At 43.4% G+C, this 20,519-nt stretch overlaps 1 protein-coding gene across 3 annotated transcripts in view; it reads left to right on the top strand.

Annotated features, from left to right (window-relative positions):
• The window catches only part of SH3KBP1 (SH3 domain containing kinase binding protein 1), a 361,555-nt gene that overhangs the window by 108,431 nt on the left and 232,605 nt on the right, over positions 1-20,519 (top strand). For all 3 annotated transcript variants that reach the window (XM_090062600.1, XM_090062582.1, XM_090062591.1), the window contains exon 3: positions 18,143-18,266. In XM_090062600.1, the coding sequence (XP_089918726.1) occupies positions 18,143-18,266 (124 nt within the window). The remainder of the gene's footprint in view (positions 1-18,142; positions 18,267-20,519) is intronic.

The raw sequence follows: 20,519 nt of genomic DNA on the forward strand, positions 1-20,519 counted from the left end.
TGTGGGGATGGGGCCGGACGGGAAAGGGATTGGGGGGCCTTAGGGGGCAGGAGGGGGATGGGGCTGGCAGGGAAGGTATCAGGGGGGCTGGAGGAGTGGGGGGGCCAGCAGGGTCCCCCACATGGTCCCCTCCCACCTCCTCCAGCTCCCCACTTACTGGTAGTTGAGCTTGGAACCAGCTCTCTGCTGCTGGCATGCTGGCACGGGCAGGCAGCATGCTTCAGCACCAGGGTGAGGGCTAACCATAGAGATGCTCTGGCAGCCAGAACATTTCTGTGGAGAACCCAGCCTCCAGTTGCCTCTGCTTTTTTTCTATGCGGGTTTTTTTTGACCCCCGGATATCCAGGGATCTAATTCTGCACCCTCGCTGCAAACTTGCAGCGTGGAGAACATTTTCTCATTCCTGCACATGCCGCTTGCAGTGTCTCAGAGGGGTTGTGACTGGTCCAAACTCTAAGCTAGCACTAACACCGATCACCATTTGTGCAGCTCACAGCATAAGGTGTAGCAAGGCCCACTGGTATGCTAAATGTTTGTCTTAGCTTTCTGTGTTTTAGCAGTCATTCTGAATTTCTGCTTTGTTCATTTATAATCAAGAATGGTCTAAGTAACATTTTCCATTGGCTATTCAAATAAATAGGCTAGTCAAGTTACTTTTTCGAATCACCAGAAGATGAATAAGATTTATGACCCCATAATCAAAGATATAAATGTAAAATATATATCAGTAATCCCTATAGATGGTAAATAGAACGTATTATGTAACAGGCGTATCAATGATGCAGCCTACAGGATGGATGCATGGTGTGACCCCATAGCTGGGAATCCCATTAGGTGACAGGGCTCCAATATGGGAGGGCACATGGTGCACCCTCGTGGCTGGGAGCCCTGTTAGCTAATGGGGTGCCAGCCTGGGAGCACACTGTGTGCTTCCATGGCTGGGAACTCCATTAGCTGACATGACTCCCAGCTGCAGGACCCTGCTAATTGCTGGTGCAGGGGGAACCCAGGATCATGTTCCCATGCTCCCTCTGCACCAGCAGGAAGGTGTGATATGATTTAATTCTAGATCCCACAATCACACCTCCTGCCAAGCGTCTGTGGTATGGGAGGAAGCGCAGTTGTGGGGATCCTGCATCAGATCCCATCATCCCTTCACATGTACATCTGCTAGGGGCCTAGGTGGATGCCACAGTAGTTCTCTCACTGAATTTCTCTAGCACAGAGAAGACCTGACTCTGTCCTCTGGTTTTAAATTTAAAACAAACCAAGGAGTTTGAATGGCTAGTGGTATCCTTGGAAGTGTGTTCATAGTTCATATTGTATAATAAAGGATGTGTGTTGAATAAACACTGAGCTAAGGAACTGGTATGACAAGTTTCATTCTGGCACGCTACTTCAAAGGTAACATCCAATCTAATTTGTAAACGCTGAACAATTTTGGGATTGAGTAGCTTTGGATGGTGATTATAATCACCCCCTTCTCCTTTCCTGCCTTAGACATTTGGGGTATACCTCTTGCCACACCCTTTCCAGTCTTAAGGAAGTTTCTGTGCTGGTTTAGATTAGCATTGAGCAAGACGTTTTCTTACCATTCTTCTCCCTTAAGAAACCAAACGTAAAGGGCTGTTCTCCTTGAACAGATCCATCCACCAGTCTCTCCATATGTCTGTCCCTCGCCTCCTCCCTGATGTGGCAAAACAAGGTGCCCTGTCTCTAATGAGGTCCTTGTAGGGAAGAGTGTTAAACCATCATGGCACCCAGCTCAGGGGCTTTTACTCTGTCAAAGGAAAGGATTCATGGTCTGGAAAGTTTGACAGGGCCTGTATATTACTCCATGTTGGCCATGTTTTCACTGAGATGCATCTCTGCAGGCTTGGGACATAGCAAATTGTCCTGTCCTGGTAAAAAAAACAGCTCTGTCTCCCTCCCCCCAAAGTTGCTCTGTTATCTCTCTCTCTCTCTCTTCAAGATACTCTTTTGCATTTCAGTGATGCATCAGAGGGAGATGCAGTCAGGACCTTGGTACCAGGCTGAGACAAAAAAAAATGTCTGGAATTGTGTGTCCAGCTCTAACAGCCTCCTCCTGTAATATTTTCAGGAAGAAAGGTCAATCTGAGAGGCAGAAATTAATTGGGTAACAAATTTTCTGTTCCCACAAGTGAGAGAGTTCTATGACTTGTGTAAACAGACTGTCAGAGATGCTGAGCAGCTGCAGGTCACATCCACTTCCTCCTGCAATTGTGAGCGCTCAGCACTTAGAAAATCAGGGTCCATAGCACATATATTTATGAAACTATGGCAGGTACATGCAAAACAGTAATCCAGCCCTAAACTGTCAGACAGCAGAAAGAATAGTGTTAAATTCTTATCTCTGATTTACAAGTCTGGCAGCGCAGACTGCTCACATGGAGTGTGATTTGAATAATGATGTGTGTCTACTCCTGATCTCATTAACTGTGATCTATCTAATCCAGGGTCTCACTGCATTAATGCTTGCTAGCTTTAATAGGACTGGCCATACAAACTAATGCGTGCACACAGAGAAGTCCTGTCATTATTTTTTTCTATAAATATATATTTGGGCCAGGGGGAGGTGTCACTTGCCTGAGCAGCTGTTTAAAACGCACAGGAGGTAGTTATTGTGTCTACGTATGAATCTTGCCTGCAATACGATTTCACAGTTTTAGTTAGTGTACAGTTGACTTCCTTCATTGCCTTCATAAGCAAAAGCTGTATAGGCTTTGAAACTATTAGGTTAATGGAACTGCATGTATTTGAAAGCAGCCCTGTCAAAGAACAGTAGGGTTTTAGCAACCTGTGTAATTTTCCTATACCTTTTTTAGGCCACGTGTCTTTGCACTGTGATGTAGGTATTAGGTTACTAAAGGCTTCTGTGAGAATTTATACTCATTTGACTGGATTGTTAATTGGAAAGGGGAAGTGAGTGTTTTGCTTGCCTTGGAGGTGATTTGTTGTTGTTTTTAGGTAGCTGACATAAGAATTTAGAAATGGTAATAGTGTCTAACTTGTTTTGGTTTGTGTTGGGATTTTACTGAAGGTAATTTAGAGAGAAACCCTTCACCCCAAAAAAATCTTTCACAGGACTCTAAACAGAGGACTTGACTCAAAGCGCTAGATAACTCAGTTAATGCTTTCATTGGAAAATCCTGATGCTAAGGATCATCTTGCATCTGATGGGACTTTGCATAGATGATTTGTGCTTCTCATCTCTTACTAAACCTGCATATGCCTTAGAAATACTTTATCCACTGTTATCTAATATGTTACAGTTTGCCATAATGTTTGCAGTTGCTTGCTTCAGAGTATACTGGTATTGGGTTTTTTATGCATCAGTTTACCTATTTCAGATTGCCTGATTGTTTTTCCGCTCTCTTTTCACAAAGATGCAAGTTTTGAAATTCAGGCTTTCAAGCCTTATCGAGTCTGCTGTGTGCTAGCACAAACAGTGCCTTTGTTGCAGTCTTAGCAGAAATATTTATATGAAACTAGAAGGACATGCTTCTTTAGGGTAATCTTCCTTTTATTCATCCCTCCAAAAAAGTAGGTGCAAGTGAGTAGCTATGGAGTTGGAGGAAATTATCAGTCCAGAGAATTCTGAAATGTGTTTGTCTCTGTATAAGGTACAGAAGAAAAATCTTGCATTTTCTAAGAAAGCAATGGTGTGTTTTTCCTCTTGGATAAGAATTGGGCCTCCATTCAGTGAATTTGAATGCAAAAGCATAAATAATACAATGGGGCCTGTTTTCCGTGTTTCCCTTCTTTCTTCTAACGTAGAAAAGCACCTGCTGATAGAGGGAGCCTGCACTACATCTGACCACAAATAAAAATAGTGTGTGTGCATGCACTATGCACGTGTGTTGGTTGCAGACTAGCGAACTGAACTGAAACTTAATACTGAGCGTGGTTTACATTTGTATTGAAATCATGTGAAAACCCAGAGACTTATTCCTTGGCTTTCCATTACCATGCATTTATGGGGGTGGGAGGAGAGGGTAATAGGAGTATTCGAATCAGAAGGAAATATGGGGCTTTGTCACTGGTGAGGTAGGCTACTTGATGCTAAGTCAAGGAAGCTGCTTGTTCTCTGCCTTAAGGGTATTTCTGCTGCAACGAGGCCCATGTGCCCCACATTCTACTGCTCGTGCAAATGTATTAATATGTAAAGTGAAACAATTCTGCTGATTAAAAACAATAGGTGTGTACTGCTGGGTTCTGTGTTAGACACGGAGCAAATGATTCAGCTGTATTACAGAGTATGGCACTTATTTTAGACCACTGCCCACTTCCAGCCTATGCTGATTTGCAACAACCTCACTGTTTCTGTCTAGGCTATTGATTCTTTTATATTCCCATGTCAAATGTGCACTATTTGCATTCATTTGAAGGGTCTCAGTGGCCTTTTCCCTACACTACCTCTCACCTCTCATACATTATTGATTGGTCAACACTTGCTTTCATTGTGCCAACAATGTTTACTCTTATCACTTATCTAATAAGCTTGCACAGAATCACCTTAATATGCTCTCTCACACTACCCCACATGAGAAGCTTACCTACACCATCAATAAAGTATCTTATCCACACAGCTGCTTCTTCCTTAAGACCCTTCTTTTTAAAGCTCTCCTTTGTCATCATGCCTATAGAATCCCCAACAGCGGTTAGGCTGCTGGTTTTCAGTGCTGACTCAGAGCATACCATTTTTGTGTCATTGATCTCTGGAGGCTTAACAGGGCAGCAGGGTGCCTGGTGCAGAGTTGAACTCTGGTGGCCAATGCCTCTGGCATGAGCGTGTGGCTGTGGCTCCAGCTGTTTTTTTCCACCTCTTCCTTCCTACGCACTCCCCAAGTCAGCACCTGGAACTACTGCCCTGGTCACCCCTTCTCCATTAAGGAACTGTTCTTCTCTTGTGTTCTCCTCCAGCATGTCTGTCTGTCTTATCTTTCACTTAGAAGGCAGGGTAGAGTTGTACCTTATAGACTAACTGAACTATATTAGTTGTTTGCTTTATTTCTAGATTGTAAATTCCTCAAGGCTGGTTACTGATTAGAAGATGTTGGGAGATGAATGATGTGAAAAGGAGGGAGAAGGCTGGAAGAAAGAAAAATGACTGGAAAATTGGAAAAATAGAGTGGGAAGAGGGGACAAGATTTCTGCAGGGTCTTGTATAATGAACTTAAGTTGTATGCATCATATGGGATGAAATTTAAGAGGCAGCAGAGGTATTCAAATAAGGACAATGTACAGCCTGATCAGAGAGGTGGTAAACAAAAAATTGCTTAGTAATGGTAATTTGGACAGTGACAGGCAGGGAGTGTTTGAGGAACAGGACACACGGGGGAAGTCTGCAAGAATTAAGAAAAGAGATGACTACATGCTACAGTGGTCCAGCAACTTTGATTTCATTGTGACATATGCCAGGTGTTATATGTCAGGTGTCACTTTGTTTTTATGTTGCCACATTGACAAGTTATAAGTGCAATGTAGTAGGTTTCTATTATATTTGTACTTTATCTAAATTATTTGCATTAATTTCTAAAGTAGATATGTTTCAAAGACCTGCATGTTTCAATGTTACTTGATCGTGTTTGAGAAGCACTTAAGAAACAGAACTATGCACCTTTATTAAGAAAAAGACGTATAATAATGATTCCATTCCTATTGGAACTGACAAAAGCAAGGTAGTTTGGAATTAAATCAGTTGTTGTGCCCTTAATTTAAATTAATTTAAACCAAGATATAATGATTTTAGATCAGTGCGTCATACTTTAAACCCTTTGTGCTAGTAATAATGGGGCAGACAAGGTTCTTTGGGTAGATGTGGTGTCTTTTAGTTGGAAAAATTGTTTTTAGCAAGCTTTTTGGCACAAACACCCTTCTTGAGGCATAGGGAGTCTGTTGTTTTGTGTGCTCTCCTGGGTAGGATTGAAGGCAATAATAATGTGGGAAGTTTATAGACTGCAACAAACTTTGCATTGGTATGAAAGCCCTTCATCTAAGGAGCAATAATCAAACTGCACACACAAACATGCAGACAGCAGTGAATGGAGTCCAAAAATCTCTGTTTAACAGAGAGAGAGATGGAGCCCTAAGGAGATTTGTTCAAGTACAAAAGGATTTCCCTGCAAAAAGCAGCACTCTAAGGCTGTCATCCTGCTGAGACCTAACTTTACATGTTTCCAGGCTTCCCATTGAACTCTCTAGACCCGTTCACAGTATGTAAAATTAATGTTGTGTGTGTATAAGGCTTTGTGAGATCAGGATATAAATTGGGCAAATGTCTTGATGAGTCCTGAACTAATCCTGGTGCTGGGTCCTGAAAGTGAAATGCAGAACCCTGAGAGTTTAATGAGCTGTTGAGTGCCATATTTTCTTGCATACTTCACTCTCCCCCTCAAAATAGACATGGACCTTAGTTTTGGGAAAGTGGGATGAAGAAAAGATTGTTTCAGAGTCATGGGTGTGTGGAGCAGGGACAGAGCCTAGCCTTCAGCTTGCTCATCACTGGCTCTAGCAAAAGCTACAGTTTTAACCCTTTCACAGCTGACTTTTCACCAGCTCTTAGCCCAGGGTGGGCAAAATATGGCCTGTGGGCTGCATCCGGCCTGCCAAGTACTTTAAACTGGCTCACAGCACCCACCAACTAATTGCACCCTGCCCAGCCAACATACCCTATTTGCTACCTAGATTTTCCGATGGCAAATAACCCTCAAGAATAAAGCTTCACAAAGCACCCTAAATTGTGTGCTCCGGGACAAACGTGGAGACCAGAGAGCAGGTCTGTCCACTCTATCTCCATGCGCCGTGGATCCCCCGCAGTGAAATACCCTGCACCCCAGACAGCTGCTCGCAATTTGGCTGGGGTTTAGTGTGCCTTGAGACAAGGGAGCAGGCAGCCCTGGGCTTGCTGCTCCCCTGTTGCAAGGCACACTAAGTCCCAGGTAGCTGCTCCATGGCTGGCTGGGACGAAATGTTTCTCAGTGCAGGGGCTCCGTTGTGCTGTGGTACGCAGAGACAGGGGAGCAGCCAGACCACTGGTGCTTGCTCCCCTGTTTTGAGGTACACTGCACCCCATCCTCAACGCAGGGCTCTGCAGCACGTAGAGATGTGAAAGAAGGCAGCCTGTCTCCATGTACCGTCCCCCAGCTGGCTGGGGCACAGGGTGCGTCAGCATGGGGGTTGCCTGCCAGCTACCCCTCCACTGAGGCACCCTGTGCCCCAGTCACCCCCTGCCCTCCCTGCAGCACATGGAGCATCAGGAAAATGTGTCCTGTTGCAAAATGCAAGTGCAGGGGCATGCACTGCAGCACAAAGTAGCAGCAGAAATGTGTGCTGCTACTATTTGTGCTGCTGCGAAATCATGCCGGTGGTTTTAGTGTTCCAGAGTTGTATTTATGATTCAATATGCTTGTAATGACCCGGTGTTGTTGAATTATTTTAATGAAAAAGCCACAAGCATGAATAAGGACAGGCAATTGCCAGCCAGTCTATTGCAGCAGTTACAGGTAGTGAAAATTACCACGGCAGTTGTATCTCTTGAAGTAAACAGGACGGTTTAGGAGTGAGAGACTGGTGAAGCATTGTGAACTCTTAGTGTTGCATACTTTCTGACATAAAGTCTAAAATATCTCTGATGTTTCTTTTGTCATCTTCTGATAATGAGAATGCTTTGCATGGGCTCTCTCGGCTTCCTATGGTTCTGTATTCTTATTACTACCACCATATTTGCCTTCAAGCAATGTACAGGCTTGTAGACTTTTGAATTGTGAAATGCCTCATTATTTCTTCGCTTGCATCTGTTCTCCCCCTCCCCCTCCAATGTGCTATTTCTGTGCTTTTGTTTTAAAAAAACAAAACCCTTGTGACTGCTTGTAGGTTAATTAAATTAACCCCCTTCCACCCAGAATGTAAGGAATCAGTTTTCTTTTTTTGCAAGTGGAAACGTTAGATAAATGATCTTGCCATCTGTGACAGTAATTTGCCCACTAATTTGCATAGCTCCCTATAGCTTGGAGAAATGAAAGTGCCCTACTGTCTGGGACTTTTCATCTCCAGAATGTGTTGGATTTGTTGCTGTGGAAGGCTTGCAGTGATTTACTGAAATGTTTTTAGTCAAGGTACACAGTGAGGATGTGCGGTTGGAAGAATCCATAGAGTTAAAACTTGAAATGCTCATTTAGAGAAACCCTCCCCGAAATTCTCTTAATCTTGGTTAGAATACCATCACCAATTAATACTAGGTTGTGCAGTTTTGTAGTTGAGGGGGCAGGGGGAGAAGCAGATATTCATTGCATCTTTAACATTGTACTTTTTTGTGCCTACTAGCAAATATTAGCTGTAACTACAGCAGCAGAACTGATTTGACCATTTCCCTCTGGGTTAAAGGAAATATTTTGATAGAAAGGAACTTCCATATTCAGGCATTGTAGAAAAAATACCGTTCCCTTTGTCTGAGTAAATTCTGAAGCCAAAAGCCCAGCCTTTTAATATAGATCACAGTACAGAAATTAAGTATGACAAACCTTTTTTTCTCTTTGCAAACCATCTAGTTTTTTAATATAACATGCAAAATTTTCTAATTAAGCACAGACTAGGTAGAACTGCTATATCAGTATAAGTAGTGATTCTTGAAAGATTAAGAAAACATTAAAAACTGCATTTCAGAACTTTATCTTTTGCTCGTGTCATCCTGAATGACTCTGTACCCATTTAATAGGATACATTTCCAATGTGTGTATTAGCTCTTGGTTTATATTAGAGTGGCAATACTTGATAGTTCAGATTGAGATTAGCTTTTTGTCTTTTATAGGCCATTTTTTCTGTGTTCCAAAATTCACAAACATTACAATTTTCTCTGATTTATGGAGGTCCTAAGGAGAAAGGTTCATGGTATAAACCTACCTACTAGTTTCCTCTCCTCCTTCCAGCCTGTACCATAGGTGGACTCACTCTGCTGCTACCTGTGAAAGCCAGAGTCTCTGCAGCCTCCATAGTCTGGCCTGTTCAGGACAGGAGCAACTAGAGACGCCCTCTGGCAGGGCTGGAGGGAGCAGGGGGGTGCAGATCAGGAGTGAGGGGAACCAGCAGGGCTGTGGGGAGGTGTGGGTGGGGACTGAGGGGCAGTGGCAGTGCCAGGGGGCTGGTGGTTGGGGGTGAGGGGCACCAGCGTGGTCCCGGGGAAGTGGGCGACTATGGGTAGGGAGCGAGGGGCAATGGCAGGGTCAGGGGTCTGCAGGTCAGGCGTGAGGGGCAGCAGCAGGGATGGGGGGGCTGTAGGTTGGGTCTTAGGGGCCACCAGCATAGTTGCGGGGTGGGGCAAGGGACTATGGGTCAGGAGTGAGGAGCAGCACCTGGGATGGGGCTGCAGGTTGGGAGTGAGGGGTACTGGCAGGGCCCAGAGGCCTGTGGGTTGGGAGTGAGGTGTCCCCCTGACAGGTGTCCTCAGGGAAGCAGTATTTTAAAAGTTGTTTGGGGTAGAACTAGATTTCCAGCGAGGCGGGAGCCACTTTTGTGCACCAGAGAGCGCAGGTTGCATGTGTATAGTACAGCTGTGGCATGGTTCGAAGGCAGAGTGTTTGCAGGCAGTTTGACATCAAACGAATTTGGTTGTTACACTCTGGTTATTGAACCTGGGCAGCGCCTATGAATGCTGAGTTTGAATTCTTGCACTTGCACTTGAATTCTCTGCATCTTTTTGAGAACAGTGTGCATACTAGCTGCTTTCTGCTTACCTTCTACGGGGACTTTTTGAGAGGGCAAGGATATTTTGCTTAAAGGCAAAATGTCTGGTTTTAAGGGCAAATATTTCAAAGTCCTTCACAGTCTACATGCATAATCTCAGTCTATATTGAAAATTGCTTCAATTTGTCAAGGTTAGACTGGGGGTTTGTGGTATGAGTTTGGGGTTTTTCGGGCAGACATTCCTTGAACATAGCTTTCCTCCTAATAAGGAGAGCTTATGCCTTAAAATCTGTGTGTGTGGGAAGGGGAGGGTGCCTTCAAAATTCTTATACTCCAAAGAGTCTGTGTTAGAATTTATGGTGGAAACTTGAGGGTCATTTGGGTGAGGAGTTCCTAGGGCACTACCCTTCCCCCTTAAAATGAGCTGCTAATACATTTTTCCTGCACTTTTTTTAGTGCATACCAAGAAATATGTAACATTGTGACCATTGTCAATTTCATGCTATGTTGTGGCCTAAGATCAGTTATTAAATGGAACCAAGGACTGATTTAGCATGCTCTTGCACTCTATAACCAGAAGTGCTAGAGCTTTCAGAGAGGTCACATCTATGACAGCTATTACTTCTTCAGAAATATCTTGATGAAAGGTGTGCATACTCTTGATTAATGGATTGACCCCTGGCTGTGGAATACAAGGGTCATGAGCCTGAATTCCATTCTTCTAGAGATGTTCTCTATATGCATTCTCTATACATCAGCATTTTGGCCCATTTTTTTTCTTGGGGACTGAGGAGTAGAAGGGACATCCTGGGTCCTCAAGTACAGTAGTTTGCTGTCACAGGCAACCCTGTCACACAATTTCTATTTTGTGGTCAGGGTCCACAATGGGATTGATCAGTGAATGTGTACAGACATTCACTTTCTCAGGAAAAACTGTCCCAGGATTGATTTTAACCCTGGGTGTTCCCAGGTTGTTATTTTCCAAGAGTGACCATTTTTGCTCTAGGAGAAAAATCATGAACATCTGTACACTTGTAGTTTCTACTGGGAGAGCAGCGACTATCTTTAGCCAGTGTTCTTGAAGTAGGTATCACAAAGGAAGTTCAGCACTCTACAAATGTACCTCAAGCACCAAGGATCCCGGTTTCTCTGTTTAAAAATTGCAGATTCTCTGATAAAAAAATTTTGCAACTTCTTCGATTAAAAAACCCAAGCTCCGTAATTAAAATGAAATACCACTGTATATATAGGTATCAATTGAACACAATGTTTTATTGATATACTTACAATTTTAAAGCAGTTTGAAGCCTGCTAGTGCCTCACTCACTATAACATAATACAGTAGAAGCCGCATTTTCCGGCACCTTATAAACCAGCATGTTCTATTAACCAACATACCGGCTTGTAAGGTAAAAGTGAAACCAGAAGTGCCCACCATGGCACTTCCAGTTTCACTGAGCCTCCACGACCTGGGGCAAAGCAGCCTGTGCAGGGCCTTCCCCCCTATCCCCTAGCATACTGATGCAGTGGAGGGGCAGCAACATGGCAGGAGGGACAGCAGTACATGGGACGTGGCAGGAGAGGCAGTGGCCTGCAAAGATGCCTATTTGGGCAGCCTCTCAGGTAACCGGCATATTTGGTTATCCGGCACCCCCATTCCCCATAGGTGCCAAATAACAAACCTTTTGCTGTAAATTCTAAATACCTATACATTTTGGCATTTCATTCTGGGTTTTTTATTATAGCAAATTAGAGCTCCCCTTGCCCCCTTTGCTCACCAGGACGTGGGTCCAGCTGTGGCTGTCCCCTACCACTGCGTTGTGGTGTTGAGCAGCCCTGCTCATGCCATTGCCCCTTACTCCCTACCCACAGGTCTTTGCCGCCTCTGCCCCCCCAGTGCTTCCAGTGGGGACCTTCAGCTGCTAGCACTATGGGACCAGGGACCCAGGTCTGCAGCCCCCTAACCTCCCCCCCAGCAGCGCCTGAGCCAGGGCTGCCATCCACGGAAGGTGGCACAGCTGCAGCAGAGCAGATCACAGGGGCCAGCTCTCCCTCCCCCATGAAGTGATGTCTGAGGTGAGAATGTGATGCAAGTTTATCTTATGGTTTGAGGAACCCTATTTATTTTCTGATTTTTGGTGCAGTTAAGAGTTTCTCCTAGCTCAATGATCTGGTAATGTCAGATCTAGGGCTTCTACCTTCATTTAGAAAGGCCTCTAGGCTTTTTATATTATACTAAGAATCAGTCTAGTCTCTGGACCAAGCAACCAAAAATTGGGAGGGTAAAGGTTACCATAGTCTTTTTCTCCTGGGCTTCAAGGTCTGTGCTGATCTCCTGAGATCTGCAGCACAGAATCTCACCCCTGGGTATATTTGAATTTTTAGGACCTTATGATAAGATTTATTGCTGCAGGGGGAATTGACTTGACCTTCACTTTTTTCCCCTTTCCATTTTAGAAATTAACTGTCATTTCCTGTGTTCATTCCCTAATGGCTCTGCAAGTCCAGACTAATGTGATTAGGACTCTAATTTAATGTTAGCATATGGATATAGTAGGTACATGGGAAATGTCTGAAGATCAGGAGTAACTTGGTCAGTGAGGAGAAAAAGCAACTAACAGCAACCTAGAATGGGATTCTGATGAGTGAGAGATACAGAGGTGGAAGTCATTTACCCCTGGATTCTCTTGGCTGAGGATAGGATCCTGGGGAAAGATTTCCTCTGGAAAAAATTGGAAAAATAGATGCAATCTTGAAGTATTCAGTTACTGAAATAAAAGACTTCCTGTACTCTCCTAAATAACTCTGAAGGATTCCTTAGAATCAAAACCAAAAGCTAGTTGTTAGTTATGGAACTGATACTTTTTGCACATTAGAAAATAGAAAAATAGAAAATTAGGGTTGGAAGGGACCTCAGGAGGTCATCTAGTCCCGCCTCCTGCTCAAAGCAGGACTGTCCCCACCTAGATCATCCTAGCAAAGGCTTTGTGTATCTGGGTCTTAAAAACCTCAGGGATGGAAATTCTACAACCTCTCTAAGTAACCTGTTCCAATGTTTTACTACCTTCCTAGTGAGAGAGTTTTTCCTAATATTTACCCTGACCTTCCCTCACTGCAGCTTGAGCAAGGGAAGGTATTGCAAAGGCAATCATATAAATGAATGTAGCATATGAAAGTGGCATTAGTCTTTACCTTTTTCATCATTTGATTTAACAAACTAGGAAGATCATCCTTTGGAAGATGCCCTTTCACTTATATCAGTTATCTCCTGTAAGAGTATCATCAGCAGTCAGGATTTTTGGAGTCACTTGTGACTTGATTTCACAGGGCAATAGAGATGAGCCTCTGGCTAGGTACAGACATTACATTTATTGCACATTAAGCATGCAGAAAGCACTTTACAGCTGTAACAGAGCAGATGTTCGCAGCACATAAAGCCCATTTAAAATAGCAGATTCTACTCTAAGTTAACTCTGGATGGATGTTGTATGAGACTAAAGCACTTTAGGTTAGAGCGTTTTATTGAATGTTTGTACCACATCCCATTGCGAGTCAAGGTAGGTTACACTCCCCCAGCATCCCAGGGGCTCCTCACTGGGTGGCTTGCTAGCTTTGTCTGGTGCTCATTTGCATTTGCAAGCACAGGCCCAGCCCTCTCCCCCCTCAGTTGTCACAGAGAGGAGGCAGAAAAGGCACCATCTCCTCTCTGTGTGGCCAGGTCGGGGGTGGGGAAACGGAGCCCTGATGCTGTACAGGGCCCCCTAACACTTCTAGGTCTAGTCTTGGGGAGGGGGTTGTGGTCCAGATTCGTGCAGCGTAGGTGCTCTTTTCCCCCACCCCCAGTTTCCAGTGCTGTGAAAAGCTGGGCCAGGCAGCCCTGTGCTGCAGGTCCTAGCCATGCAGGCCTCCCCCAGATTGCTGACTGGGGGCTCTAGGAAGCTAGCTGGGTCTCTGCAGCACCTCCAGTTCTTGGCACACCAAAAAGCCAGGATGAGCAGCTCTGTGTTGCAGCTAGTGGCTGCAGCTGTCAAGAGCGGGGAGGGGAGGGAGCCCCCCGTGCCACAAGGACCTGGCTTGGTCACCCCTAAAACCTAACCCAGCAATCTGGAGGGCCTGCATGGCACAGGGTCTCCCTCCTTACCTGCCCCAGTCCCTTGACAACTGTAGCCAGGAGCTGCAATATGGGGTTGCCCAGCTTTTCACTGCACTGGGAACTTGGGCTGGGGGATTAGAGCCCTCTTGCTGCATGGACCCGGCCCACCCCCACCCCACTCGTTGCGGGGGGGAGGATGGGATGTGGCACTGGGGGCTCCTTCCCTTTCTTGCTTTCCCTCCCCAGCAGCTGCTGACAGTCACCAGCTGGCATGGGGATAAGGCTAGGAAGAAGGATGGCTCCAGCAGCCTCTTGGGAGGTGTGCAAGAGTCCCCCAAGCCTCCTTGCCTCAGCCAGTGCAGGCAGGCTACAGGCCCGTCTACCCCAAACAGCGAATGTAAAGTGCTACAGAATGTTTCCACCAGGGGCTTTTTGAATCTCTGTACTTAGCCTCTAGCATTTCCGAATTTGCTGCTCCCTGGTGGCAGAAGCTATTCAGGAAGGTCATAAAAATATATCTAAATTGGCTGTTGTGGCTGCAGAAATTAAACCATAAAGATAGTGGGATGATAAACTCCTGATGGGATGAGGAAGGGTATTTACTGGCTGATAGAAGATGAATCGAACTAGACACAAGTTAATATGAATGAAGAAGAGGTGATTCAGCCTCCACAAGAGGGGGGATCTAGTGGCCTGTTACAGACTAGTCAGAGGGGACCAGCAGGCATTGGGGGAGTCCCTGTTCCTCCGAGCACTCCCAGGAGTGACTAGGAATAACAGTCACAAGCTGGCAGAGGGTAGATTTAGGCTAGACATCAGGAGGCGCTGCTTCACGGTCAGGGCGGCTAGGATCTGGAACCAACTTCCAAGAGAAGTTGTACTGGCTTCTACCCTGGGGGTCTTTAAGAGGAGGTTAGATGAACACCTTGGTGGGGTCATTTGACCCCAGTACTCTTTCCTGCCATGGCGGGGGGTCAGACTCAATGATCTGCTCAGGTCCCTTCCGACCCTACTAACTATGAAACTATGAAACTTTGTCCAAATGGACCAAGAGGAATCTTGATAAGAGGGCCCGCCCCCCCACTCCAACTTGTGGCTGCTAGAAATGAGCAGATTATGTCTCTAAATTGCTCTGTCGATGGGAATAGCTGTGTTTCTGATAATGGACTTTTTTAGTATATGTTTGATAAATGTCACCACTCCCTTCCTTTGGTTGCTAAAAAGGAAAGGAAGCTTGCTTGCTTTCTTTTCTTCCACCCAGAGTACAAGAATTGTGTGTGGGATTTGTTTTGCAGCACTGGTTTATCTAGCTTCTGGTGGTTTGTCAGTTCAAGACTATTTTTTGGGGTGGGAGGGTGGTAATCTGACGAGCGGTGGTGGCAGTCCTAAGATGCACTGCATTCATTTTGAGCACTAGGTTTTCTCAGCCACCTGTACAGTAGTGAATTCAGTTTTTCAAGTCATAGTCTGCAGAAACTGTTTGGCTTAGTTCTTTTCCCACCCCTTTATTCAAGAAAGAAAGGTTTCATTTTTGTTGTTGGTCACTGTAGAAATTGATATTTCAGGTCTTTTGAAGTGGAAAACATTTAGTTTCATGTTGACGTGAAAGCTTGAAAAATCCACTTACCAATAATGCATAGGAAATTCCCTCTGGTAATATAGGGTCTTCAGAAGACTAGTTCTCTGAGGTCCTGCTTAAGGGAGATTAATATTTTGACATACTAGGTCTTTCCAATTCAGTTGCCTCTGCGAGAATATTAAATGAACACAGAATCTGTCACTTAATGTCACAAACTGAACATTGAGCTGGCATACTTCAAAATGCAACAAAGGGGTTTATAATGGCTTTGAACTCTTAGGTTTAAAAAAAATCCGTGTAACAATCCATTTACTAACCTGGCATATTCTTTATAAAATAATTTTACTTCCTTTATGTAAGCATGTATTATTTGTGGACTATCCTGTATCTTACTTTTGAATCGGGGACATAGGTGGAACACAACAAAACTTCCTTTAATAACTGATATATTACAATCAGTGGTGATCATGATTCCTGGGGTAAATTGGGTCTCAGTTGCTTTTTTTATTTGTGTGATTTCACTGAAATAACTAGGTTAAATATTGACAGTTTGAGGGAAGTAGCTGTTAATATAACTTATACCCACCAACCGAACACTCGGATATATGGTAAATGGCTTTGCGCAAGTATGCAAGAATGTTTGCGTTAGATTGATTCAGCTTTTGAGGGAAGCTCAGAAAGCTTTGATAGCTCTTTTTTCAAAGTAACAACATAACTAATTCAATTTTAGTAGCAAAGTACTTTGCAAATTAAAGTATTATTTTAAAATCCTTGTTTTGCTTGTCTTTAATGCTAAATAAGTCTTTACAATTTTACACATTTTCATGATGAATATTCTAGACATTAAGCTTGGTTGTATCTTCTGGATCATGCATGCATACACAGGACATCATGCCATGAAGCATTCATGGAGCCTGCCACTAAGTGTGTGCACACGCTTGCTTAGTAACTCATTCTTCTTGTGCTTTTTAAAGATCCAGTACTGGTGCAACTTTCAGACTTATTAGATAATGGTAAAATTTTATGTTTAATACCATTTAGTTGGCCATAGGCTTACATTTATACCTACCAAAGCCCTTTACAAATATAAGGAGATACAGGTTTACTAATGAGATTACTGAATTTTTGGAATCTAAAATTGTTTCAGGAAATGCAAGTGAATTTAGATGTATGTTTAGAATTTATTCCAGAAACATTGAGGCTATGGAGGAAGGATGATTCTACAGTTAAATTAATAGCCTGAGGACTTGGGAGACACGGGTGTTCAGTTTTCTTCTCCTTTGCTGGTTTACTATGTTGTCCTTCAGCCAGTCATTAAGTTTCTCTAGGTATTTCTGTGTCACAGCGCAGTGCTGTACAGAGATGCTTGGGTTAGCTGTGAACAAGGTAGCTTGGGTACTGGATGCAGGATATACCCTGCTTCTCGGCACAAGTAGTTAGCTCCCGTAGAGTTCTGCTCTAATCTGGCCATGCTGCTTCTGGGACTTGAGCTAGCTTGTTTAGAGTTAGCTTAGGTTTCTCTGCACAGCTTTGTTTTGTGCTGTGCAGGCATATACTCTGCGTCCTCAGTTCCCGACTTGGAAAATGAATATAATGGTACTTCTTTACTTCACAGGGGTGCTGTGAGGACAAAGTATAGTAAAAGAATACAAGGTGTTCAAAAAACTATGGAATGAGGGGCAGACAAGTAATTAAGCTGATAAATTTTAAGGTTTGCAGAAAAGGTGCTTTTTTATATTTTTGAGTACATAACCACTATGGACATTTCTTTGTAGTAATATATTGAGGGCAAGTTTATATCAGTGGAAGAAGCTTACTTCTCTCGTATTTGTTGCAGACTGTGAAAATGACCATTGCCTTAACATATTTTGCAACTGATAAAGTGCTATCGGTATTAACCAGAATGATGCTTTCCCCTGAAGTCCTTTGCCAATATTAGTAGTGTTTGTCATATTTTCCTATTTTTAAAAATTATTTTCACTTCCCCAGCTGCTATCCTGAAAAGTCCACAGAAACAACAAGGAGAAATGTGGTTTGTCAGCCTTTACAAAGGGAAGCTAAATGCCAGCTGTGCACAGTGTTGTCTGAAGCACAATTAGTAAAATGGAAAAACTGGATAATTTTTATTTCTGGCAGTCATTCAGTTATAGTAATTTTCAGTGTGCCTTGTAAAAGGGAAAGTAGGGTTTTTTAGGCAGAAGTATAATCTGGTGAAATCAACCTGTTTTAAAGCAGGGAATTTATTAGCTTTATTGGACTTCCCCCCCTCCCCTTTGTGACATTTTCACTTACAAATAGGTCTAGGAGTTAAGGTATGCTATATGTACATCTACTACCAATATAGTAGCCTAAACTGAAGCATCATCTTTATTATGAAAAGGGTAGGACTATATAAAAATTTTAGCTGATACAATCGTGAATTACCACTGTACGATGTATTTTTAAACTATTTTTAGCCCTGGAAACCATTTGAAAACTTGTCTAGTTGTAGTCAGTGGAGTGACAATAACTTGTTATCACCTGAACTGTATAGTAGTAAGAGAATAACCGCTTTCTGTGGAACAGAGTAACAAATAACCCAAATTATTGCATCGTACTGTAGGAACAACTCTTTTCTTTTTATTTATTTTTTTAAATCAAATCTAGCTGGCAACCTGGGGGAGTGATCGGTCAGCACACGTGTTTTTTTTTTTCCAATCTGGGCTTAAATTACCCTGTATGACATTGTATAAGTTCTCTCACCATGTTCTTTTCTTCTCTCCATACAGGAAATAAAGAAGGACATGAAGAAAGAAAGTTTTACCAACAAACCACCAGAAAAGCCTATCAATGAAGTTTCCAATGGAAGCCCTTTATTGTTGTCTGAGACAATTATTAGAACCAACAAAAAAGGTACAGTACATGAAAGTATAAACTCTTGGGTTAAATTCGTCTGTGTCTTTCAGATATTTAAGAGAATGATAGACAATCCTACATTGTTTTCAGTATTAAAGGTTTAATTTTATCCAACTGCAAATGGCTAGCAGTAATATTGGAAAGGTGCAAGTTTCTCTTTAGACTGGTGTACAGATGACTGCAGTATGTCTGATTTTTATTTTAATTTTACAGAAACACTGTTACTTTCTTTCCAAAGACATCTTAATTAAGAAAGCTGTATGTTTGAATTACTATAGTTTATGAAAGTGAAAAATGGACAGCTAGAAGTCAGCATAGTGCTTCTACGCAGTGCTGTCAGGATGCTTCAGCCTGAATTCATCTCTTTCCATGTTCTCTCCAAACAGAAGCTAAGTTGCAGCAGTGAGTTTTGCCACAAACTCTGTTTTCCACCCTGTTGGGCAGGTGTGAAAGGTTTCTGGGGGAAGGCCTAAAGGCAAAGTATTATCAGGATGTCCGTGCATGTGTAGCCATATTGGTCTAGACGAAAAGGCAATCAGGACTTGTTGCAATAGAGATGATATCTTTTATTAGATCAACAAGATTTTTGCAAAAAAAAATAATTTAATTGCAAGCTTTTGAGAGCATACACCCTTCATCAGGCATTGGAAAAAAGATTGTAAAAATTCTCCTGGGTAGAAATGAAAGTTAATGTGTCATAGGATTTCACAGAGGAGACAATAGATGGAAAACTCCTCTGGGCAATCAGTTCATAGCTGTATGAAGTCTCTCACCTCCTGTGAAGATGTGTGATGATGCAGATTACCTTGAAACAAAGGCAGAAGCAGGATCTCAGGTTGGGGGTTGGCAGCCTACAGCCTGTAAAGAGATGTTAATTAGGCCTACAAAGGCCTAATTAGGCGTACAAAGGTAGGCCTAATAAACAACTCTTTACAGGCTGTAGGCTAGATGCTGGTGAAAGCCTGGATGCTTGTGACATTTGGCTGTGTGTGTATGTGCATGTGTGCATGTTGGGAGGGAGCTGTCAACAACTGGTGGCAGGGGAAGTGGAAACTGGTAGCATTGAGCAGTGAGAGGAAGTGGTGACGGAGAAGAAGCAGCACTAAGAGCTAGCAACGGTTGTGAGAAATAGCAGCAGCAGCTGAGTCACAAACGGTGGCCCACCTTGCAAGGAGAGTGCCTTAATTCAGCTTGCTGTTGCTAAAAGGTTGTAGCTGAACTGTAGGAGGACCACAAGAATATCTGACTTGACCACAGTGAGGTGTAAGCCCCATACATACGTTTGGGAAACACTGCTCCTTAGAATTGCCATCTTCTAGGCTAGACTAATTGGTTTTCCTCTCAGATTCTCCCAGTCCAGCTCAGTTTTTCCAAGGCTGATTTCTAGATGCCCTTGGGAGCAACTAAAACAAATTTGGGGGAGGAAGAGTTAAATTATGGTTTAGAGCAGGGATGTCAAACTCACTCCACCCCCTGGCCAGAGCTGGATGACAGGGTTCCTTGCTGGCCAGATCTGGAAATGGTGGTTTGAGTGTCAGTCTTGGTGGAGGCCTTGGGTTAACTTAGCTGTTGCTCGCCCCATGCTGCCAATACGATTGCCAACAGGGCTCCATGCCTCAGATTTTGGCAGCAGGCCGTACCCCTGAATTCATGGCCCCTCTACAAGTTGCATAGGGTGGATGACAGAGTTCCAAGGGGTGCATGTTTGCCACCCCTGGACTACAGTAATAATAAAAGCAAAATACATTTTCCCTCCAATAAATAATGGCACAGATTCTGCCTTTGATTATGTTTGCATGGCTTCTTGCTGGTTTGATGGAAGGAGGACCACCTAGGTCTGCATTTACCCATTTGTGTTTACAGGCAAATTCTTTTCTCCTCATTATTTCCGAAGTGGTCTGTTATAATTTTTAACCGTCTTATGATGTAATAGACATACAAAAAAGTAGAACTCTTGGTTCCAAAATTATACCTTTTATTAGACCAACTGGAAAATGGCAAGAAAATTGTCCTTTTCTGCAAGCTTTCGGGATCAAAGAGCTACTCAACACATCTCACAAAGATACTGTCATGGACCCAGAGGGACAGACTTCCATCTTCAGCTCCATCTGTGTGAAAATGAAGTTTATTTCTTACCTATGGTGACTTTTTACCATCTTGTACCATCTGTACTTTTCCCAGATCCTGATGAAGGGACTTTGATCCCAAAAGCTTGTAGAAAAGGACAGTTTTCTTGCTATTTTCCAGTTG

The sequence above is a fragment of the Crocodylus siamensis genome, chromosome 1, assembly GCF_052110815.1.
Source record: "Crocodylus siamensis isolate JL-2025a chromosome 1, ASM5211081v1, whole genome shotgun sequence".
NCBI lineage: Eukaryota > Metazoa > Chordata > Crocodylia > Crocodylidae > Crocodylus > Crocodylus siamensis.